Raw genomic sequence first — 26454 nt, 5'->3', positions numbered from 1 at the left:
CTTGTGAGTCGTGCTTGGGTAGCTCAGTTGGTAGAGAACTTGCCCGCGAAAGGAAAAGGTCCCAAGTTTGACTCTCGGTCCAACACACACTTTTAATCTGCGAGGAAGAGTGAAAATCTCATTCTCATGGAGATGCTTTAAAAAAGTCACCCAAGTCACAAGACATTGCACCAGAATTATCCTTCTGTCATTTTATCTCAAGGAGGAGAATTAATCTCAATATTAATAATTTACGGTGACAGACAGAAGTCTCACTGCTAAGGACTTTACACCTGTCACACTGGCCAAAGATTTTGAGGTAAATGACTTCAGGATGTTGTCCAGCTGTTGCTCTTTGTTTATTGATAAGTTCTTTTAATTTTTACATTTCAGTGTAAAGTGTTTTAAAGATATAAAGTACCACAAAAATTCCAGCCAATTTGACCAGCCATTGGAGACAACCAAGATAAAGTGCTGCGGAAACTCAACGAAAGGGATCCTTTTGTGGCAGGACAAAGCACCTTTGCTCACGTTCCAACTTCAGTCACCAGACTGAAGTTCCTGTACAGTGAACTGGTCAGCCATCCCCTCTGTTCACTCCACATACCCCTTTCAAAATCCTGACATGTTTCATCCTCTGAAGAAACACCCGATACCTTATCATTTTGATAACAATGAAGATTTTCTGAGAGATTAAATCTGTACGACATATTGGGACTCGAGCTGAGAACCTTCCCTGTTTTGCGCACATCTCTTAATGAAGGAGTCATGACTTGTGATCCATCTCAGAGCCTCACTTTTCCAGTACCTATAAAACACAGTAAGCATCTAGAGGTGTTTTTGAAGGACATATTAGTTCCCTAAAATAGAGCTGTAAGGTAGTAAAGATACAACCAAATGTCGCTTTACATGATTGGGAAGCTGAATGAGATATGTTTAAATCCATGTCTTTCTCATAATACATAAGTAGTCTATCCTCCAAGATCTTTTTCCATATACTGCTCATGATGTCACTCCTTAATTCTGCAAAAAATGGTCTCATGCTCCATCAACAGGTGTTTATACAATTCCTTCCAAGAGTGGTGCATCATACATTGGGCAGACAGCGTTAAGATGTGCTGGACCAAAATGATACACCAACTCCTTACATACAGATAAACTGGATGCAGTATAAAAACTGCACTGAACTGGCCATTCTATGGTGTATAACAGTACCAATACCATCACATCAACTTCAGGTCCACCTCTTTAGCTGAGAAGTCAGCATGTCTGACTGTCATGATTCCTGGCTGTATCAGAGATTTTCTCTGCTCGGGGAATGGGTTTTGCGTTATCCTCATCATCAACCAATCATCACCAAGATGCAAATCAATAAATTTGGCGTCAACTGAAAAGACTTGCAACTTGGTGGTCGAACTTCCCAGGTGGTGACTCCTGGCCATCAATACCATACGATCATTTCATCAACTTCATAATTTTTACTGCTAAAGAAACAGCGGAATTTTGTCTGTAAAAGGGGCTAAATGAATCAAGTCACTGCTTTCTGTCTGCACATATTCTGAGTAAAGTCTTCATTCTGATTAGCACTAACACAGGTTGCTGCAACACTTTTTTCATCCAAGTTTTGATTTACAGACCTACAAATGTTTTGAGTTTCTGACCATGGGATCCGTAACCTGGCCAGTCAGGAAAGCTATGCATGCTGAACTCCACTGGCACCCAGAAAACATCCGTAGAAGACATTAATATTTCAAAAGTGGGTGCTAGTGCTGTATAATCAGTCTGTTAACTCACTCAAAAAATGGGCAGAAAATGCATATCAGTAACTGAAGTCTCAACAGAGGGAGGAAAAAGCAGATGAAACTTTCCTTGATGTCTTCCTAAGACAGTCTGCATTCCTTCCTAATTAAGTACGTAAGTGTAGACTAGATACAGCTTAAATTCAAAGAAATAGTATTGATAGCAATTGAGAGTTTCATACCAAGTAAATCATCAAGACACAGAACAGGTCAGGACACTGTTGCAGAAGCAATGAAAGAATCGTCCCAGATTCAAACGAATGCAAAATCTCCAAGGTTGGCCATGTTTAACAGGAGCTCGAAATTTAGTGTGTACTTCAAAGCACGGTGCTTTTAATACTTTCCACAACAAAACTATGTCTCAAAATTGGCACAAAATCCAAAGACATGGTCCTATGTAAAGTACACCAGCAGCAAGACAATATCAATACCTTCACTGTATGATAGAAATGGTAATGTTGCTAATAATAGTTCCACTAAAGTGGGGTTACTAAACACAATTTTTCAAAATTCCCTCACCAAAGAAGATGCAGTAAATGTTCCAGAATTCATATCAAGAACAGCTGGCATCATGAGCAACTTAGAAGAAGATACCTCATTGTAGCAAAGCCACTTAAATAATTTAATAAAGGCAAATCTTCTGCTGGAGAATTTATACCAATTATAAGGAGCAGTCAAATGCAAATGAGACAGGTGGAAAAAAGTACATAAACTGTTTATTACTTCAAAAGTAATCACAGTAACTGTTAATGCATTAACCGCACTGTGAGACAAGACGGTCAATGTCTTCAATGAAAAATGTTTGCAGCTGCCCATGGAACCACCATTGTTTTCAGGGATGCACATCTTCGTCTAAAGCAAGTTGATGGCCATGAATATCTTTTTTCAGGGCTCCAAAAATATGGAAATTATATGGGGAGAGATCACCACACGGTTGTTTCAACTATGCTGCAGACATTTCGCTGGATAGCCCTTACACATCCTCCATACAGTCCTGATTTCTCCGCATGCGATTTCTATGTTTCTTGTGCCCCGAAGAAATACAGTCACGGCCATCGATTTGTTATGGATGAAGGGTTGCACGCCAGCGTACAATCATGACTCCACAGGTAACCACAAACGTTTGTCCACCAAGGCACCGACACGATCTTGTATCACAGTGGGATAAATGTGTTAACAGTTATAGCGATTTCTTTTGAAATAATAAACATTTTACTTACCTTTTTCCATGTGTTTTGTTTTCATAGCTCATAGCAAGTGACGAAAAGTCACTGAGTGAAATGGAAGTGATATCTGGTGTTCTCCAAGAAAGTGTTATAGCCTGTCTGCTGTTCCCAATCTATATAAACAATTTAGGAGACAGTGTGAGCAGCCCTCTTAGATTGTTTGTAGATAACGCTGCTATTTACCATCCAAAAAACCCTTCAGAACATCAAAGCCAATTGCAAAATGATGTCTGTACTGCGTAAAAAGTGGCAATTGATTCTTAAATAAAGAGAAGTGTGAGGTCATCCCCATGACAAATAAAAGGATACGTTACTTTCAGTTACATCATAAATCACACATATCTACAGGTTATAGTTTCAACTAAATATGTAGGGATTACAATTAAGAACAATTTTAATTGGAAGCATCACACAGAAAATTTTGTGGAGAAGACAAACCAAAGATGGCATTTTATTGGTAAAACACTTACAATGTGCAACAAATCTACCAAAGAGATTGCCTACAGTACACCTGTCTGTTCTCTTATGGATTATCAGTGTGAGGTATGGGATCCTTACCAGATAGGACTGATAGAGGAAATCAAAAAAGTTTAATGATGGGCAGTTGATTTTTAATTATCATGAAACAGAAAACAGAGTGTCACTGATGTGATAGGTGAACTGGAGTGGCAAATATTAACAAAGAGGTATTTTATATTGTGGTGAGAGAGATCTTTTCATGAAATTTCAATCACCAACAGTCTCCTCTGAATGAGAAAATATCTTGTTGCCTCTCCCCTACATAGGGAGACATGACCATTTTAATAAAATTTGTCATGAAAACTATTAAATGTATCTTGGACTGAAGCCTAAAGCCCACATTACTTTCTAGCTTCTGTTACACAAGGCCAATCTTGGAGATTTTGTGTTCTTTTGAATCTGGGTTGATTATTTCATTGCTTCTGCAACAGTGTCCTCACCTGTTTGTGTACCATGGAGGATCTGTTCTGTTTCTTATTGATTTATTTGGTATGAACCACAGATTCTGCATTGGGGGTGTGGCAGGTTTGAAAATTTAAAATGGAAACGGGTAGACTGAAGTTAAATATATCGGGTATTAACGAAGTTTGGTGGCAAGAGCAACAGGACTTCTGGTCAGGTGAATATAGGACTATAAATACAAAATCAAATACATCATGCAGAAGTATGCCTAAAAATTAATAAGAAAATAGGATTGTGGGTAAACTACTATGAACAGCATAGTGAATCCATTATCATAGTCAAGACAGACACAAAGCCCACACCCAGCATGGTAGTACAGTTTAAATATCAATAGTTCTACAGATGCCAGAGATTGAAGAAATGTATGATGAGACAAAAGAAATTATTGAGATAGTTATGAGAGATGAAAAATTAATTGTGATGGAGGACTGGAATTCGATAATAGGAATGGGAAGAGACGGAAAATAGTAGGTGAATATGCGATGGTGGAAAGGAATCAAAGAGGAAGCCACCTAGTAAAATTTTGCTCATAGCATAATGTAATCATCGTTAACTCTTGGTTTAACAACAATGAAAGAAGGCTGTATATGTGGAAGAGACCAGGAGACACAAGATCTCAGACTGATTACATATTGGTAAGACTGAGATTTTGGAACTAGATTTCAAACTGAAAGGCATTTCCTGGGGCAGATGTGAACTCTGATCACAATTTATTGGTTATGAACTGTAGATTAAAACTGATGACTGGAAAGTTGCACAAGTCACACCAATACCCAAGAAAGGAAAATGGAATAATCCACTGAATTACAGACCCATATCGCTAACGTTGATTTGCATTCAGATTTTGGAACAATAACTTTGTTCAAACACTACAAATTACCTTGTAGAAAACAGTTTTTACTGACAAACAGCCAACATGGATTCCGAAAACATAGTTCATGTAAAACACAAATAACTCTGTATTCACACGAAGTAATGAGTGCTATTGACAGGGGATGTCAAATTGATTACATGTTTCTAGATTTCCAAAAGGCTTTTGGCACCATTACTCACAAGTGACTTATGGAGTATGCCTATGGAGTATCATCTCAGTTGTGTGACTGGATTCGTGATTTCCTGTCAGAAAAATCACAGTTCATAGTAACTAACAGGAAGTCATTGACTAAAACCAAACTAATATCTGGCATTCCACAGGAAGTGTTATAGGCCCTAAGCTGTTCCTGATACACACAAATGATTTAGGAGATGATCTGAACAGGTCTCATATGATTGTTTGCAGATGATACTGTCATTTAACATCTTGTGAAGTCATCAGATAATCAAAACCAATTACAGACTTATTTAGACAAGATATCTGTATGGTGCAAAAATTAGCAACTGACTCTAAACAATGAGGAGTGTTAAGTCATCCACATGAGTACTAAAAGTAATCCACAATTTCAGTTACACAATAAATCACACAAATTAACTGTAAATTCAACTAAATACTTACGGATTCAATTACAAATAACTTAAATCGGAATGATCACATAGATAATGCTGTGGTGAAAGCAAACCAAAGACTGCAATTTATTGGCATAACACTTAAAAAATGCAATAGGTCTACTAAAGAGACTGCTTGTCTGCCCTCTTCTGCAGTACTGTTGTGTAGGGTGTGATCTGCATCAGATAGAATTGCCAGAGGACATCGCAAAAGTTAAAAGAAAGGCAATTCATTTCGTATTCCTGTGAAGTGGGGGGAGACAGTGCCACAGATGCAATGTTCAAACTTGGGTGGCAATCACAAAAAAGGGCATTTTTCAGTGCTGCAAGATGGTCTCAAGAAATTTAAATCACCAACTTTCTTCCCAAATTGTGAAAATATTTTGTTGGCATCCACCTACAAAGGGAGAAATGATCATCATCACAAAATAAAAGAATCAGAGCTCACACGGGAAGAATTAAGTGTTTGTTTTTCCTGTGTGCTGTTCGAGATTGGAATGATAAAGAAATAGCTTGAAGGTGGTTTGATGAATCCTCTGCCAGGCATTTAATTGTGAATTGCAGAATAACCACGGAAACATAGATGTAGACAAAATTGAAAAAAGGTAGGGTATGCAGAGATGGGATCTGAATAATTTGAAAGAACTGGATGTTGTTGAGAGTTTCCAAGGGAGCATTAGGCAACAACTGACAAACAGGGGAAAGGAATACAATAGAAGAGCAGTGTGTAGCTTTGAGATATGAAATAGTGAAGACAGCAGAGGATCAAATATAAAAAGAAAAGAGCTTGTAGAAATCCATGGATATGACAGGTGATACTGAATATAATTGAAGAAAGGAGAAAATATAAAACTTCAGCAAATAAAGTGGGCAAAAGGGAGTACAGATGCCTAAAAAATGAGACTGGCAGAAAGTACAAAACAGCTAAGCAGGAATGGCTCAAGGACAAATGCAAGGCTATAGAAGCATATTTAACAAGGGAAAGTAGATACCACCTATAGGAAGATGTACAAGACATGTGAAATAACCTCAGACTTCAAGAAGAATGTGATAACCCCAATTCCAGTTCTCAAAAAAGCAGGTGTTGACAGCAGTGAATATTATCAAACCTCAGGGAAGATCCAGAGAAATGCGAGAATGGGCGAGGCAATACTGACCCTACAACTTCTCTTGAATATAGGTTAAGGAAAAGCAAACCTGTATTTATAGCATTTGTAGACTTAACAGCAAGCATTTGACAATGTTTTTTACAACTTGTGCAGATATCAGATGGCAGTTATAAGAGTCAAAAAGCATGAAAGGGGAGCAATGGTTGAGAATGGAGTGAGACAGGATTGCAGCCCATCCCCAATGTTATTCAATCTGTACACTGAGCAAGCTCTGAAGGAAAGCAAGGAGAAATTTGGAAAGGGAATTCAAGTTCAGGGAGAAGAAATAAAAACTTTTTGATTTATCACTTACATTGTATTTCTGTCAGAGACAGGAAAGGACTTGGATTAGCAGTTGAAAGAAATAGATAGTGTCTTGAAAGGAGGATATAAGATGAATATCAACAAAAGCAAAACAAGGGTAGTGTAATGTAGCTGAATTAAATCAAATGATGCTGAGGGAATTATACTTGGAAATAAGATGATAAAAGTAGTAGATGAATTTTGCTATCTGGACAGTAAAATAACCGATAATGGCCTAAACAAAGAAGATATAAAATGTAGACTGACAGAGTATTTCTGAAGGAGAGACATTTGTTAACATTGAATATAAATTTAAGTGCTAGTCAGCCATTTCTGAAGGTACTAATCTGGAGTGAGAAGTGGATGATAAACTGTTCAGACAAGAAGAGAATGGAAGTTTTTGAAATGTGGTGCTATAACAGAGAGCTGAAGATTAAGTGGATAGGTCACATAACTAATGAGGAGATACTGAATAGAACCAAGGAGAAAAGAAATTTATAGCACGTACTGACAAAAAGAAGGGATCGGTTGACAGGTCTCATTTTGAGACATCAAGGGACTGTCAATTTAATACTGGAGGGAAGCGTAGGAGGAAAAATTGTAGAGGAACACCAAGAGAAAAATACAGTAAGCAGGTTAAAATGGGTGTATATTGCAGTAATAATTCAGAGAGAACAGGGATTGCACACGATAGAGTAGCATGGAGAGCTGTATCAAACCAGAACCAGTCTTCGGACTGAAGACCACAACATCAACAATAATAAAAATAAGAGATTTAATAGTTAATTTTTCCTGCTCGCTATCTGAAAGTGGAACAACAGAGAAATAAAATGAATACCAATGAAAGTTCTCATGTAGATCTTAAGTTACGACAATTGTGTGCTAAAAACTTTATAGATCAATACAAAGTGGAGCCTTGGTATCTATAAAAATGTGGGCAAATTTTTGGCACTCATATGGTGAGTGCTTCCTGAACCTATGTAAACCTAAGGTTCTGGTGTCTTGCGAGGCACCAAATTGAAGACTTATACTGCATATAGTGAAAGAGGGAAAACATCATCTGGTAAGTCACAACACAGACGAGTGTATGGGTTCAGTGATCACGACAGATGGTTATTGAAGAGGGCTGCAAAAATCGCTGCTGAATTGAATGTTGCACTTGTGAACGCTGTCAGTACCAAAAGAACATGAAGGGAGCACCATTAGCTGGTACTTGCAGGGTGAGCTGGAATCCAAAATCACTTGTCAGTGATGCAAATGCCAGTAACAGGAAAACCTGATGCCGAAGACATAAAATCTGAACTATTGAGCAATAGAAGGAAGTAAATTGGTTGGATGAGTCTTCTTCCACACTATTTCCAATTTTTGGTCAAGTGGTTACAGTGTACTCACAGTGTCGGCAGCTGTTCACCTACATGCTGATGTTGGCAATTCATTTTCGGCGGTCATAGTCAATCGGGTAATGGGATAAAGTAGCCAATGAGAATTGCTGAATGACTTGTTTCTATGCGAGATATGAATTGACTGCTCCTGTTTCTGTTGTAAATAGTGTGAGAATGGTGATTACTGATCTGGCTATTATGTTACTGGTTTTCGTATGTATTCTTAGTAATCGTTTCTCGGAGAATGACAGAATTTATTGGGATATTGTTTCATACTCCAATGTTATGATTTGATCATGAGTTGGTGAACCCAACGAATGTGACAGAAAAACTGACTGTGGTAGTGGGTTGATCAGTATCATAGGCCAATCATTGTTTAGAGAACTTTGTGGGGTATATTCGAAATGTCATTTCCAAGATTGTAGTTATGCAGGAGCCGAAGAGTACAGTTTTTTTATCAATGCAATTACATTATACTATCAAAAATTGACTGTTTACACTGTATTCTGTTTTATATGACAACATACTGCAATATATATTATACTGTGCTGCCATGTAGTTTCATACAGTCCACATCATGATGAAGCTTATGGAACACTATTTTCATTGGTTCCACCAACTTGTCTAATCTGATGGATAAGCCTGACATCGTAAGTGCACTTTTAAGCAACAAATTTATGTTACAAGAGCAAAACATGATGGGGTTCAGTGACAATTTGGGTAGCCATATTGAGGTATCCCATGAGACCCATTGTTACTCCAGAAGGTAGTGTTACTCCCAAGGATTATGTAACCACTTTGACTGATCAGATCCACCCACATGGTCCAATGTTTGTTGCCCAATGGTGACAATGCGTGCACAGATGAGACGGTCCCTGTTCACACAGCTTCCATCATCCAGGACTGATTCGGTGAGCACATGGATGAATTGTCGCATCTCTCCTGACCGCCACAGTCACCAGATCTCAATATTATTGAGTCTCTGTCACAACACAAACCCTACAAGACACTAATGGGGACTCACACAAACAGGGACAATTAAATGAACTAACAAACCACATCTCCAAGGTGTAACACACCTTCTGTAAACAAATAAGACCTTACATGCACCATAGCAGATATCAAAGAGATGACTGGGTTAGTCCAGATGAGCACTCCAGTGCTACACACTTCACCAACATCAACACCGAGGGCATACCACACAAATATAGAAACATTTAACATAGGTCAAACAAGAGAGATATATTATCATAAAATCATGGCCGGTTATTGTACTGCATTAAAGCTGTTGCTATAATAATGCAGATGTTTTTAAAACATGGCATACATTAAATATGAGTAAACACATGATAAAACAAAAGAAGAGATGCAATACAGAGCATACACAACACATTCAATAGTAATCATTCATCATAAATATAGAAAAAGATAGATTGCTACTTACCGTAATGATAAAATGCTAAATCGCAGACAGGCACAATTAAAGGATACTTACACATAAGTTTTCAGCCACATCCTTTGACGGAAAAAGAGAAACACATGCCACTGATTCACACAAGCAAGCACACTTCACGCACACCACTGCCACCTCTGGCATTCTGGCCCAACTTGCCAGAGTTTGCAATCATGTGTGTGTAAATGAATGGTGTGTGTTTCTCGTTTTCTGATGAAGGCTGTGGCCGAAGGCTTATGTGCAAGTGTCTTTTAGTTGTGCCTTTCAGCAACTTAGCACGTTATCTTTACTGAAAGTAGCATTCATACACAGTTGATATTCCTACCTAGAGTTTCCATTGATTGTAATCATATATCACATAGTACACAGAGACAATGTAGAATGCATAACATAGTGTAGCCGGTTATTTACCAGTCAACATGGTAACCCTGTGAAACACTAACCTAGAATTAAGTAGACTAGCATATCAACATACCTCAGATATTAACTTTGGGAGGCAATGCACTGGGATGTCAGGCTCGAGGTCATATTCTGAGACCTCTTCCCTGGGTAGTGCAGGTGAAAGGACCTCTACTACTCAATCTGCCCTATCCTCTTTTATCACTCTTCTTAAATAAAATTTTTTTTATTTTCTTTTATATATATCCTATGTCCAATACGATGCACAACAGTTTTATAAGTATAATACCACCATCATTTACAGAAAGAAAGAGGACAAAAGATCTCCATGGGGCACCACTCCCATGAAGTGCTGTATGGGCAATGGAGCCTGCGGCCTCGACTGTATAGCACGTAAGGTGTCCATTTGGGACAGTCGATTCTGTCTAAGTGCACTCAGTGGAGCATAATGGACTACACAAAACTTATTAAAAAGAAATAATCCAACTGCAGCATAAAAAAGAAACAAAGTCTATTTTGGAGCTATGGATGCACGATTGCTGAATATATACACTTCCACCATTTTTGACTCAACTTGCAACTATTATGCAGGAAGTATAATGTAAGATTCCCTTGTCAACCGTACAGGACCTGCATTTATACATTTTGAGACAACTGGAAGCTGTTCTGAAGGCTAATGGTTTTCCTATACTGTGCAAGGCATAGTACTGTGTTGTGCTTTCAGCGTTCCCATATTTTTCACCATCCCCTGTAGTTTCAACTTACCAAAGGGGACATGACAAGCACTAGAAATCACTCCTACAGATGGAAATATGAATGCAATATAAGCGAAGTTGAGCAACACTTCTGTACAAGTCAATGACAAAAACACAGAGTTCTGACTGGAAATTACTAGTTTCTTGAAGTGCTTTGTCAACCACAGAATTGAAAATATATATTTTTTTTCTTGTCTTGCCATGTATGATATTACATTGGCAAATATAGTGCCATACAAAATTCTGCCTTTTATTGATATCTGCTTCACACGTCAGTAATTCAGAGAACCACGTTACCTGCTGAACATATTATGCAATTTTAACAGAACTACACAAAGAGGCTGATCTACCTCCAATGCACTAAACATGCCACAGTTGCACCGGGTACCATATCATTTGCTTCCTAATCCATTGTCCACAATAAGTCTGTTAAAAACAGCAAGCAAAATGATAATCACCTCTACTGCATAGTTTCTTTCTCTGTTATCTGCTAATATGAATACACAAACAATGATCTCGTATTCAATACATAGATAATACATGCAAGTCATTAAAATAAGCACGAACTAGCAGCAATCACAGAAATTTGAGTTCAATGGATTAGCACCTGCTTAAAAATGGCATGTTCAGAATGTTGTTCGCAAGTGCTGTAAATAGTCCCATTGATGTGCAAGTTGTTAATTCTTTTAGATAATGGCATAAAATCACAGCATTCCTCTTCACAGTTATTTCGACCACGTTTCCTGTAATGAAAACGCTTGCAATACAAAATAAGCACAAAATAGCAAGAAACACATATTATATTATCACATTATAAGAAAATTATTAATAATGTTATTAATAATAAACTTACCTGCTGCTAAGATCTTGTGACATTGTGAGTGACGATGACAACAAAAACAAAAATATATCAAACACGTAACTAACCTATCTAGCTGTCATAACAAACAAATGTTCGATCATTCCCCTATGCTACCAAAGTTCTTGCACTGACTAAGTCCAAAGATATTAATGAGTACTCTATGGGACATTGTAGCCGGTTGTGGCAGTGATACACTTTTGTACTTGGTTGTCGTACAGTCTAGCACAACAGTCGCGACACTCCTCGTTTTTGTTAGCCATAGTGACCACAGCGCGCCAAACGGCCAGGTAGTTACACTACCGGATTCGGCGAGGTCTTGTGAAAGCGGCAGCGAATCGTAATATTTTGTATTGGTATGTAGAATGTTTTTTACAAGTGGAAGCGTCTCTAGCGCAATAAATTTGAGCAACAACAGGAATAAGATACCACATTTGGCTTTTTTTAGGTTTCCTAACGACCTTAGGGGGTGTGAACCGCTACATTACACAACAATTTAAGTACGATTTTCTTGTAACCTTCTGGAGAATGTCGTGTTCTATAAGAACAAAAAATAGCTAGTGAACGGCAAAAGACCTGACCTTTTGCAGAAAGGCGTCGTATATCTCTTTAAAAACGTGAAGTTTTCTTCGCTACACTTCTAGTCAAATTAGTGAATGTGGAACATAGGCAACATGTACGGAATGCAATACCTACGTTATTTAACATAGCAGACGAGCTTACCAGACCTGTAACTGAAGAAAAAACCACACAGACGTCATAATAAAAGATCGAAAGTAATAAAACTGTTTCCAACACAGAAGAATCGAGTTTCACAATTATTGCTGAATCTGAGCCATAAACGGCACGAATCTACAAAAGTAATTACATTTACAAAAATATTGTGTATTAGAAAGTCGAGTGAAGAGTAAGACTGTGTGAAATGTTAGGCACCATAAAAAGTTGATAAGTGTTAAGGAAAGTGCCAGTCATAATAAGAACAGACAACAAAAGAAATATATTCTTCTCATGCATGAAATATGTTTTTATAGTCTCTTGTGTTCAGTGGAGTAAGCTGCAATTATATAAAATTATTCGAAAGTATTTCTCCATCATTCAGTTGTAACTTACGTCACTGAATCAAGGAGATTCGGGTGTTTTTACATGTATTTCATGATCAATGTTTGGAATGCATAAATTTACTAATTATTTTGATAATTAAATAGAAAAATGATTAAAAAAACTTTAATTTTACTGCTGCTTTCTCGTCGCTTCGGGCGTTAGTGTAGCACCAACTGCCAGATGGTAACGATTTTCACAGCAGTGAATGTCGCGATTGTATATGTTAGATTGTGGTTGTCATGAAAACGTCAAGACGTGCACGTAAATTCTCTTACATGTTTAGTTTTGTTATCTTTCCCGTAATAATTCAAGTTCAGTGCATTAACATTAACTTTCTTTTATCGAGCGTTCTAGTATGCATTTGTGAAGTACAAAACGTTAATTCTGTACGTTCTAAAGCTATGCACAGTTATTTACATGGATAACCTAAGAGACCACAAAGTTGTGGTTGAGGTGTTCAGTCCACAAGCCTGTTCACATGCAATGATCTGTCTACATTAGTGTCTGTGCACACAACGTCTGCATAGACAGATTACAGTGTGTGGACAGAACATTTGTGCAGATATATGTGCCCAAGCCTGGAATTTGTGGTTGGAGGCTTGAGCAAAACGGCCCAAATCTGTAGGCACCAGTTACATCTGTGCAGATAAGTTATTGCGTGTGGATGGATCACTGCAAAACTGGCACATAAGATGTGTTTATGTCAGCAGTCTAGTGTTTCTCGTCTGCATGTGAGCAGTAAAATTTAAAATTCCAGATTCACATTAGTGGTCTAGAGCAGTATTCCACAACCTTTTATTACACACGGTACATCAAGAAGAGCCTAGACTTAAGAAAGCACACCAAATTGTTTGTCTCCTGTAATAAAAAAGAAAGAATAAATAAATTAATAAGTATTACTAAATATTATTGACTATTCATATGAAGACACATTTTTGTAGGCTATAATACGATTGCGTTATTAAAATGTTCTGTGCTTATTTGTATCTTTTGGCCATCGGACTTCGCTTACATTTTAATTGTAGCTGCAGGTTGCAGACTCCGAAACCACTGTCCTTGTTGTAATGAAGAAAATCCTCTTTTTATGTTCTTCACTTACTTCAATAAACAAAAAATATACTTGAAACTGTTGTTCAGTATAATATTATTCACCCATGCATATAATACATATAGCTCGCAATACTTCATATCTAAAATCGTACATCTTCATCATCCTGCTATGTACGAGAGAGTGCAGGAGTAAAAACAAAAAAAAAAAACTCTACAAAATTCGAATTTTTTTTCTTTCACTTGTCTGCGCCTTACTGCACATTCATAATTAACGTCTTTGCCAACTCTCTGGTCGCTCACTGTTTATTTTTTTAATAAATCTTAATTTTAGGGCATCCAGTGGGCCTTTCATGATGTACCTACACAATTGCCCCCACACTGTACGTTGATATCATGGGAGATGTGCAGTGGTTTTTTTTGTTTGTTTGTTTGCATTTACATTTGCCAATAGGAGTTGATGCCCTTTATTGTCAGCTTCCTTTTTTATTTAATGGAATGGATACGTCATCTTATCCTATTTGTGTTAGAATTCTACGAGAAATTAAAAGGTTATATGCATAATATGACAGTCCATTACATATTGAATTTAGCGCACGTAATGTTCAGTTTGTTTCATTCTCGCTGCCTGGTTTGGCGCTGGCGCACTGGTCGATTTGGCAGATAAGAGCTAGACACAAACAGTCAACATGCTAGAAGCTACTGTCGCATGTCCGTGCACTCGCTATCATAGTGTTGATTTCACATTGAGTATCACACCTTCACCTGAGTGTCATATATTGAAGAATTGCTGTCGCGTTTGTCTTCATTCTTGGTGCAGTGAATGTGTGCTTATTGATCAAAATCCGATGCTGTGGCAGAAGATCTCCATTTTTCTGGCCCGGGCGTCATTATTACCCATCGTACACGCATTTTCAGCGGAGAGATCCCTGACCAGTAGCATCCATCGATGAGGTAAATACTGGCTCAAACAATAATAGTTCAGTTGTCAATGTGTCAAGCATTGTGAGCTAAGATACTCAGAAATTGTTTTGTTGAACACGCATGTTCATGTCACCACACTTGACAGTGCACTTGTTGAAAAAAAAATGGTTCAAAAGGACATCACACACATCTATACCCGAGGCAGGAATCGAACCTGCGACCGCAGCGGTCGTGCTGTTCCACACTGTAGCGCCTAGAACTGCTGGGCCACATGGGTCGGCCACTTGTTGAATGATTCATATAGCCATACAAAACATTGTATAAAATGCTTGTCTTTAAAGTTCATTTCTTCATATAGAATTTGGTTTCCAATGAAAATTCATACAAGTATTAAGTTACATCAATAGACATAACATGACTGACATTCCATCCATCGCTTATAATATGAACATAAATTTTTTAATTTTTAAAAATATCATAAAATTTTCATTAAATGTGTTATGTTACTAAAGTTTGTTTGTTAGTTTCAACTTCTCTTCGTTCACATCAAATGTACAAATTAATTACATGTCACATTATTATGACACAATAGAGGCATATGATACATTTATGTTTCATTTTATAAATAGGCTTCAATCACTTATGGGAGCTTATTTCTTCCTTAGGTAGAAGAGGAAGAAAAACATTGGAAATAGGACTAAAACATTGGACATTGCTGGCCTATCTACACTTGGTGCCGCCTCCTTTGTTTGGGAGGGAAGAAGGGAAATACTCATCTACTGGTTCAAGGATTTATGAGGAAATGTTACTTGTACAATGATGTACTAGTTGCCAAGAACTTTTGTTTCAATGAAATAAAGTGTACCGATAAATCACTCAAGTAGTATCATATTGTTTCTTCATGTGTTAGTGTTATTTACTTCAATTCAAGTGTAGCTTAGTGTGAAACATGACGTTTTAACCATCATAGACTTATCTTTCTCAAATATCTGGAAATGTCAATATTCAAGCTTTCATGTGACACGATAAAAATTAACTGGTTTTTGTAATATCTCATGTGTAAATGTTTATGTGTACTCTACAGCGAATAGATACTGATAACTGTCGTGGAGACACACTGCGACAATGCATATTTCATTTTTCATTTGCCTTGTGACCTTTGTATACATATCCTTGTGACTAAATTGTTTACTCGAGGTGTGACCCGTTTCTTCATTTGGTACCTGCTACTCTCGAGGTAATTCTCTTCTTCTGCACCATGACGATGCAGTGGGCAATGGAAAAAAATCTTAAAACTAATTGCATTTCGTAGCTCAGTGGCCACTGATATATTGGGTCATTGTATATGTCTGCAGATATTTCCATATTTTGTGTAAATTATAGACATTCGATTATTCTGTTACTCTGCAAAGAAAATTATTTGACATTTCTCACGATATTTTGTCATTAGCCCTTAGCTTACACATCTCGTATAGTTTTTCATAATCCTTCCTTTTGGTTTTAAATATGTTGTACATAGCTTAGTATTTAATTAAATCTCTGTGTACATACATCAATAGGTTCCTTAGTTCTTAGATAATAGATGTATTTGCGTAGTATTTCCGTTTACTTTGTATTTAAGTTATGTACATATTGCATTCCTATTTTGGTTGTGCCTTCTGCCAGTCTGTCGCACATGTGCACAAGTAAATGTCTCCTCTCCTGCTACAGACATCAGCATGTATTGTTGAGTGTGGACAGCTGAGCCATAAGCTCATTTCGTTTATATTTTCGCTTTGCATGAAGTGGTGTGTTACTTGTCATTGCTGTTAATTTTTATGCCTAAATGTATAAATCAAAAGAATTACTTATGCCTATACACATTACTTTATCTTAAAATACATTACTGAAGAAAAATTACACTTAGAATTATGTAAACTATGTACAATTATCTTGCAATAAAAATATTGACCACACTTCATCATTCTATAAAGGCTTTTATATCTTTGTGAAGGTGGAGACCCTTGTCTCTTCCCGATTTCTCATAAACTATCCTGTACATCCCATCATATGGTATTATGGAAATTACATATGGTCCTGAATAGAGTATTTGCCACTTCTTATTCAGTTTTTTCTAAATTTTGTCGATTCAGTGTGCATCCGTAAGATGACTCATTGCCCTTCAAAAAACTGTGTAACACGTTTCAGTTTCGTATTTTAAATTTTCCGTCTATACTCGGCCCTGTTTTGTAGTGTATCTATGGCTTGTTTGATTTTGGATTGTAGTGTCATTTCTGTAGTGGGTACCTTTGATGTGGGCGACTCCCACTCATTCGTTTGTTTTGTCGGAACACAAATTCATCAGGTGTGAAACCTGTTGAAGAATGTGGTAGGTTATTGACCACTTGCATGAAATGAGTTAACTATTATACCCATCGAGTGCGTTTGTGAGTTGTATATGTCCTAATAAACAGGTTAAATTCCTTGAAGACGTTCTACTGGGCTTGCTTGTGGGTGAAAAAGGCTTAGTAATATGTGCTTTATGCCCTGTAAGGTCATAAACTGTTTCCACTTTTGCCCAACGAAATATGAAGCATTGTCAGTTAGTAGTACCTTTGTTTTACTTACTCCTCTCAAATAGTCTCCCTCAATTCTTATTCTGATATTTGTGGCTGTTGCATTTTTAACGGCGTACATTTTGATATCTTCTGAGCAAATATCACATAATGCTACTACGTATCTTACTCCTCCTTTACTTCTTGGATATGGACCAGCTATATCCAGGGATACTATATCTAGACGATTTTTTGTAAGTATTGGGTGTAGCTCAATATGTTTTGACACATTGGAAATTTTGACATACCGGTATTGCACATTTTCTTAATACCTGTAGGACTCGCCTTCTCAAATTTGGAAAATGACAAAGTGTTGCAATTTTTCAGTACATTTGCCTACTCCAAAATGTCCCCATACTTCATGTGTGTGTCTTATAAATTCGTCGATATAATCTGCCAGAACACACACACACACACACACACACACACACACACACACACATACACGGCATTGATCAGATTTTTTATGTTTCCTATGAAACAAAACGCCCTTGTACTCCTGATACCATTTACCTACCTTTCCACCTTCATCTTGCTTAAGGTTTTGCATGAATTTACTCCATCTGCGATCTTGCTGTTGTATAATTTTCATTTTCTTACAAAACTTATAATAATCAAACTGTTGAGCTGTACCTTGCATTAATAACGTTCTGATTTCTGCATCCTACTCTGTTAATTCAACAAATTCCTCTAAACCTTGGGGTAACCTGGACAAGGCATTCGCAATAACATTCTGACTGTCCTTAATATAAATGATTACAAAATTGAGTTCTTGTAAATATACACACCGCCTAGCTAATCGACGGTGTAATAGTTTCCATGTTAAAAGAAATGACAATGTCTGATTGTCACAATAAACTTTGGTATTCTTGCCCCACAGAAAATATTCAATCTTTTTAAATGCCCATATTACAACTAAACATTCCAGTTCTGACACAGAGTAAGATATTTCTGCTTCTTATAATATGCAACTAGAATAACTGGTGACCTTGGGTTCGTCACCTTCTTCCTCTCGCATCTGCAGTAAGCATGCCACTGGCCCTTGAGATGAGGCATCTGTGCTTAGTCAAAAATCCTTGGACATGTCAGGGTAGCTAAGAATGTTTGCATTAACTAATGTCTGCTTAATGTTATTAAAGTCCTCGTGACACTTATTGTCACATAACCGACGCCTATTTTTGCGTAAGAGGTTGAGTAATGCATCTCTGTTTATCAGTTGTTGTGGCACAAACTTAGGAAAAAACGAACTAGTCCTAAAGAAGCTTTTAGTTGTTTTTTATTCCTTGGAGCTGGACAATTGCGTATGGCATCAAGTTTCTTCGGATCAGGTCGTATACCTTGTTCTGACACAAGATGTCCTAAAAATTTGACTTGCTGCTTACCAAAACTAGACTTTTTTAAATTGGCTGTTACTCTATAATATGCAAATCGTTGAAGCACCTGTTCAATGAGCCTGATATGTTCTAACCAAGCGGGTGTGGCTATTAGCATGTCGTCTACATAAACAGTGGCTTTGCAAAGCAATTATGGTCCTAAAATCTTGTCCAATGCAGATATAAACACTCCTTCAGTAATTGTCAGTCCAAAAGGTAGAACACGGAATTTGTAACTTCTGCCGCCACAAACAAACGCTTTATATTTTCAGCTTTCTTTGTGGGGTTTTATTTGCCAGTAGGACATCTTGACGTCGAGTACACTGAAATATGTTGTATTGTAAAACTTTAGAAGCTGTTCGTCCACTTTGTCTGGTCATATGTATACTGGGTACTATAATCTTATTGCTACTTCTAGCATTGAGAACTAATCTTACAGAACCGTCTGGTTTGTTTACTGGTATAATATTGGACTTCAGTGGGGTGCACATGAAGGTTGTATAATTCCCCAATCAATCATACGATCGATCCCTTCCCTTACTACCTCTCGTTTTGCCCATAGAATGGGATGTCACATTACACAACATGTTTCACATGGATGGACGTCAAAGTTATATTCATAGTCGTTGATTACTCCTGGCTCCTTACTGAAAATATTGGCATATTTAAATAACAAGTTAGAAAGTTCTGTCATTGCATCTCATTTAGTACCTGTGATTCACTTAGTTTCTGCTCTACCATTTCGCAATTAACCTCAGTGTTTGCTTCCTGTTCAGTATCAAATTTGTTTGTGAAATATACAGCTGGAAAGGAATATTGTACCACTACATTTGACTCTGGTTTGTTTTTGTTAGTTTTATCAGGTGTTCTGACTAAATCAACAGAAAGGATCTGATGATTTACAAGAAAAGTGGCATTTACCATTACCTATGTCAACCTGCATTTTGCATGTTCTAAACGTGTCCATGCAAATAAGACAATTAGCTAAAAGTTTGTCTATTATAAGAAAGTTACACTTCACAGTAAAATGTTCAGTTTGTAATTTAATAAGTGCCTGATGTTTAACCAATTTAGTCTTACTGCCTGTAGCACTTTGCACCTTGCAATTTTGAACAAGAAATGTTGTGAACTTGCCTCTCTTCTTCAATTCACAACAAAATGCGTTTGACTTTATGTTTGTAATTGAACCTACATCTAAAGTTAACTGTGTGTCAATGGCAAATATTTTCACCTTAATGATTGTATTTGTTCTTCCTTGACTTTATCTACTATATCTAACTCAAGCTGATACAAATCATCCTTGTTGTCACCTTGTTTGTCAAACCTTATAAAACATGTCTGTAGTTCTGCCCTGCCCCCACTCCCTGAGAGGTCAATAGCCTGAGGCTTAACTACGACTGGTTGGTGCTTTTCGATGCCTTAGTGTGGATACTTCGCCAATTTGTGTCGTTAGCTACTGTGCAGTTATTTCGCTGCCCAAAGGTCAGCTGCAGTACAGTGTAAGGCACGGCATTGTTGCTGCGCGTCAGCCACTGCTGCGGCTGACTGTTTCTATTCATGTTCGGCATAGGGCCTTGTGATGGTGAATTGTAATTCGCTTGTGCATTGAAATTACCCCCGTTGTTTTGGAAATTTCTTTTAAATCGTTTAATTTTTCCATTCCCATTACTGTACTCATTACCTCTGGGTAAGTAATTTTGCTTTTGTGAGTACCATCCTTGCTGTGTATTTAGATCACATTTTACTGAGTGATTTAGGCAACTATTTTGTTGTTGCGTCTGATTTTCTGTCTATCTTTTGGGTACAGGTCTTTCCGCATAGATGAAGCCGGTAGAATCAAGCACTGACAGAAAACATTCGGTGTCATGCTCTGATGTTGTGACTAATTTTTCTCTAATGTTCAATGGTAAACGACTTTTCAAAATTTTTAGCACTTCTACCTGTGATAACTGGGTTCGTCCAGTAGTGTGTCTTGTCCAGGTATTTTTCAAAGTATCCACGCAGACTACTGTATTTGACACTGAATGGTGTAGAGTTGAAAACCTCGCATCTGAGTCTTTCTTGCACTGCCTCAGACCAGCATTTGCCGAGGAAAACTCGTTCAAATTGGATATAAGTGCTGCAAAGTTTGCCCACTTCAGTTGCCCATGAAACACATTACCTTGATTATATCCCACGACAAACCTAATTTTCTGTGCTTCCATCTAGCTGCGTGGAAATACATGACAAAAAGTACTATGGAATTCATTCTTTTACCTTCGATAATGAATGTAGGAAACTGTCGGTGTCTCAGCAAACCTTCGTCTGCAAAAATGGTTGATAGACACATGGCATTTTCGGTTGTATTTAGGTGGCTATTGTAGTTACCTGTAATTCTGCCTGGTAATTGTTCAGGTATTGGAGTTGTGGGTATGTTTAAATTTTGTACTCTACAACTGTCACTGGTATCCACTGTGGGACTCGTGACAATTTGTGGATAAATACCAACAGGTTGTGGTTTGTTCACTGTAGCCAGTGTATTATTTAGATGCATATTTCGAGACCCACTAATATTTTCTTCTAAAAGATTGCGGATCCTATTTTCCGTGGCTTGTAGATTAATGCCTTTTCTACTACATCTGTGTACAACCTACAATCTGTTACTAACTTCTCTGCAATGGTATTAGCCTTATCTAAAGCATCTGCTTCAGCTTGACTAATGATATCGGTCAAATTTTCATTGATCTTCTCTCTCTCCTTCTGAGCACATGCTGAGTCAACGTCTTGTTACCTTTAAAGTAAGCTCATCTTGAGTTAGAGGTACACCTTTATAGTCTTTATTTAGTCTCTTAACAACAGTGGTTACTGTCGAACACAACTGGTTTTATGTGGCTTTAATGTTTGTGTTTGCGTCTGTGATTTTCTTTATCTGTTGTATTAGATCATTATGGTTGTTAAAAGAATCTACCTTCTGTTTTATCCACGTAATGTTACTGTTAACTTTTTTCTGGTGTTTTCTCCATGCTTTACCTGTGTTTTCATATCATTCAACTTTTCATTGATTTCAGTGAGAATATTTTTGGCTGTCATCGAATTTCTATGAGACTGTGTCTTGTAAATCCTTGAATAGTTGTTTCTGTTCTTGTTTCATTGTATTTAGACCTTGTGTGACTGTGTTCAGATTGTGTGTCAAACTATCCATTTTGGTATTCTTATCTTGCTTCATATCACTGAAACTGGTGTTCATATTATGTTTCATATCATCAAATCTCACGTTTATTTAGAAAAAAACTGCCATAGTAGTGCTTCAGTTGTACCACTCTGGTTGCTTTCAGCTGTACTTTCCTATTTAATGTTTGTGTTGCGATCAAGTGGTGTTTGTAGCATGTCAAAATTCTCATTGGAACCGCCTTACAATGTTTCATCCATGAGAGGTATTTTGCTCTGGGGGCTGCATTTCATTCTGTCGTCAGTTGTAAACATTGTGTCATCAAGGTTGTTCTACTGTGGAGCATCGGTATCATTTGTCACTCCTGTGACACTCATCTCTGATCTACTTAAATTTTCTTTAGTAGGCATGCATGGCGCCTGAACTTCAATTGATCGATCTCGCAATTCTACGCCATCTTGGCTGATTGCGTTTTCGCTACTGTTATCAACAATGGGCATATATTTTTCGGCTATGTTGCATGAATATGCAAAAAAATAAAAGTTTCACAAAAATGTTAAAAATTTCATATGCTAACCGTTATACTTGACAAATGCAATCAACGTGATGTCAAAGCCTGTTTTACATCTGTTACGATGTGCAAAGTACTGAGTCACAATTCTTAATGTCTTATTGACAATATGTTTCAACCTGAAAAAAATCTGTAAATTTTTCGCAAATAAAATTCAAGGAAGAAAATAATGAGGAAAAGTTTTCTATCCACATCAAAAGAGGTGCTACCAAGTGTAACTATGCAAACAACTTGCATAGCCATCCTACCTTTGCTGTGGTGAACAAAACAGATTACTATGGAAAATTTTACGTGTCCTGCATCCAATTCTTATTCCTTTCCTAAATTTCTCCTCAATTTTTGCGTTTTTGTTTTCCTTGCTCTCTGTCATGATTCATGCAAACAGAAAATACAGGCAATTAGTTTTTATGACTTATTACAATGTCATAGAAATTTCTTACTATAAGAATAGTTAATAAACACTACTCACCACCAGTGCCCTGATGTCCAGACACACAGGTCGACAGCTGTAATAAAAAAGAAAGAATAAATAAATTAATAAATACTACTGACTATGTGTATGAAGACACATTTTTGTAGGCTATAATACCATTACATTATTAAAATGTTCTGTGCTTATTTGTATATTTTGCCCATTGGAATTCGCTACATTTTAATTGCAGCTGCAGGCGGCGGACTCCGGGAACACCGGCGCTTGTCGTAATCGAGAAAATCCTCCCTGTATGTTCTTCACTTATTTCAATAAATAAAAAAATACTTGATACTGTTGTTCAATATAATATTATTCACACACACATATGATACATAGATCTAAAATCTCACATTTTCATTGTCTTTCTACATACGAGAGAGTATAAAAGTAAAAACAAAAAACTGTATAAAAGTAGAATGTTTTTTCTTTCATTTGTCTTCACCTTACCGTGCTTTCATAATTAACGGCTTTGCCAATTCTCTGGTCGCTCAGTTTTTCATTTTTTGTTTTTTTAATAAATCTAAATTTTACGGCACCCTGGAGGCCTTTCATCATATACCTACACACCCCTCAAGATAGTGTGAATTGAAATATAATTATGAGCTATTATGTGGTTATGCCTCCCTTTAGTATTCAACCCAGAGGTTGCTTTGCAGCAGTATGTCATTCCCATTATAAAGACTCCATTCATACTAGGCTAATTACTGTTTAGCTCTACAGGGCCTTTATACTGAAATGTTTCCCCACACCACCTAGTATTGTCTTTCTATGTGTGTGAGTAACTGTATGTTCACTGTTGTGGGTAAATACATACAGCGTACACAGGGTGGTGTGTGAAACTGATAGCGATTACACGCTTCTGCTGTTGTAGAAATCTGCTCCGGATGCTGCAGATACCGTGTTGAGCTGAAAGTGGTAACCAAAGTACGGAGAAATATTCTTCGGGGCTCTGTTGCATAGCAATCAGATTGTTTTCAGTTCTGAGAAATCTCCAGTTACTATTGTGGATTTGAATGATCCATGAAGCGACTTCTTTTCCGAAGAAAACATCGAACTATTTCACTAGAACTGAATGCTCCCGTCGGAACTGTTCTCAAGCTGGTGTTTATTAGTAAATCACAATAGCAGTATATCGCTGGGTGTATAATAAGACGTACCTTCTTGAAATGAACAATATTTTATTGTTCTATTAACTGATTTCCTTCCATATACACATATATTTTACAATGTGAATCAAAAACTCGCAATGGCGTCGATTTTTTACATCACAAGAATGGCTCTCCTCTCCTAAAATTACTCTTAACAAGAACAACCAACTCTATATCCTAAGAATAATTATGTGAGCGCTGACCACCACAGAGTAATAAACAATATCTTTGTCTCTCTCTCGCACTGTCACAGCAAGTTACGCTGCATGATACATCATACCATCTTCTGTTGCGTTCCTCTTCACGTCCATGTATGTAGTACATCCCCCATCATTCATGACCTGCTGTGTGTATGACATCCTAGTTATCCCCACGATTCCTTCCCTTAATAGTTCCTTATGCCATTCTTACAATGATGTTTTGTGTCTTAAAACGGATCCTACAAGTTTTCGTCTTTCTCTTTGGATGTGCCTCCATGGAGATCTGGTGGAGATTTTCCAGGTGATCTTCATCATCCTTTTGCAGCAAAAAATCTCCTTGTCTTCTAGACATGTTCTCCCTTGTTTTGCAATTCTCTAAGTTTCATACCGATATGGGGCTGCATTCCAAACAAGTGCTTTCATAATCCCTTTCCTTATTTCCAGATTTAGGTTCCTGCTGATGAGTAAGTTCTTTCTTAAACCAAATGCAGTTTTCGCCTGTTGTATTCTGCTCACAGTTTCTTTCTGGCGTCTACCATCCCTTCTAATCCTGCCTCAGATTCAAATTGTTTATTAGTCGTTTAGCATTTGAACACATAACAGACTTCATCAACATTCTTGCTTATTAATATTACAAAATACATATTTACATCTTTTACACTGTTATATTCTGCATTTCTAAAAATTCTTCTAAAGAATACAATGAGTTTGCTATCAAGAAGCTGTCCTGTTTTTCCTTAAATGCTTTGATTGGCATGCTTTAGACATGTTGATGCAGTTTGTTATATGTTTTGATTGCATGTAGGCATGACTATTGTTTGTTTTTGCTAGTCTGTTTTGTGGTAAGAGCAGAGTAGTAGTCGTTCTTGTATCATAATCATGTCCTTGATTTGTTATGCTTAAATCTGGTAGTTCAGTGAGTATGTAATTAAAACTTTCTAGGTTATTTTAAATTAATTATAGTTAATATCTTATACTTAGTTAACAAATGCTTGCAATGAGTTCTGCTATCTGCTCTCGGCATTGCTCTAATTACTTTCTTCTGAATTAAAAGAATTTCATTTATTTTTTCAGTGTTTCCCCAGATATTAACCCGTGTTATATAATAGATTGAAAAAAGACAAAATATTCTGTCCTTACATATCCAAATTGACATATGACATCAGTCTCTTTAGCGAGTGTATTACACCTAACTGTATTACCTGTATTACACCTAACTGTTACTTGTTCTACATAGGTGTTCCATGTTATTTTGTTGTCAAGAGCAATGCCTAAAAATTTTAGATTTTGTTTTTCTATTTTTGCAATCTTTGATAGACCGAAAAATATATCCTATGTCATATTTACATATAACAGTAAACCATTTGCACTGAGCCAGGATTCTGCACTACCTTTCATCAAATTCATCCTTTTGACAAAGTCTTCAAATATATAGTTTACAGACAGAAAAGTAGTATCATCTGCATACATATAAATCTTTACATCTGTATTTTCTGGTACCAGGAATGGAAGAGGCCCTAATTTTAATCTCTGTGGCACTCCGTGTTGAACCTCAAGTGGTAGTTTTATTTCAGTCAATACTGAGAAGTCCAGTTGATGCAAATGTTTCGTAATAATACATTAACTACCATCTCAGAGATCGCTGGGTATTCGTTTCTTATTGTCAACATCTGCTTTTTTGATTGATGTATGATTTCATGAGTGTTAGATTTTTGTCACAAATTCTATAGTATTCTAGTTTGGAGTGCAGAACAGGTAGTCAACATAATGGAAGGCCTTTCTCAGATCATACAATGTTACCTGTGTATGAGCCTGGTCCTACAATGCTGATAAAATGTATCTAACTAAGAGTTCTACAGCTTGCCTCCATGATCTCTCTTTCCTGTAACCAAACTGTGATGCACTTAACATCTTGCTCAGTTTTAGGTATTCATGAATTTGTTTATACATGACAACTTCAAAGGCTTTGGCTAGTACTGGTATTAGTGAAATTGGCCTCTACTTTAGAGGTTCAGATTTGCTTCCCTGCTTAAATACCAGAGTTACTTTGGATAATTTGAGAGGATCAGGAAAAACACCCTCAGTAAGACATAAGCTTGTAGAGCATGTT

General features: G+C 37.0%; 1 protein-coding gene across 1 annotated transcript in view; it reads right to left on the bottom strand.

The window, feature by feature from the left end:
• The window catches only part of LOC126458224 (uncharacterized), a 31055-nt gene extending 19064 nt beyond the window's left edge, over positions 1–11991 (bottom strand). Inside the window, exons 1-2 of the mRNA XM_050095121.1 lie at positions 11761–11991; positions 11515–11650 (exon numbers count right to left, since the gene is read on the bottom strand). Of these exons, the coding sequence (XP_049951078.1) occupies positions 11515–11650; positions 11761–11783 (159 nt within the window). The 5' untranslated portion in view covers positions 11784–11991. The remainder of the gene's footprint in view (positions 1–11514; positions 11651–11760) is intronic.
• Between the last annotated feature and the right edge of the window lie 14463 nt (positions 11992–26454).

Source organism: Schistocerca serialis, chromosome 2, assembly GCF_023864345.2.
Source record: "Schistocerca serialis cubense isolate TAMUIC-IGC-003099 chromosome 2, iqSchSeri2.2, whole genome shotgun sequence".
Classification (NCBI taxonomy): domain Eukaryota; kingdom Metazoa; phylum Arthropoda; class Insecta; order Orthoptera; family Acrididae; genus Schistocerca; species Schistocerca serialis.
Note: the sequence above shows the minus strand (reverse complement) of the source record. Positions and strands in the feature narration are given on the sequence as shown.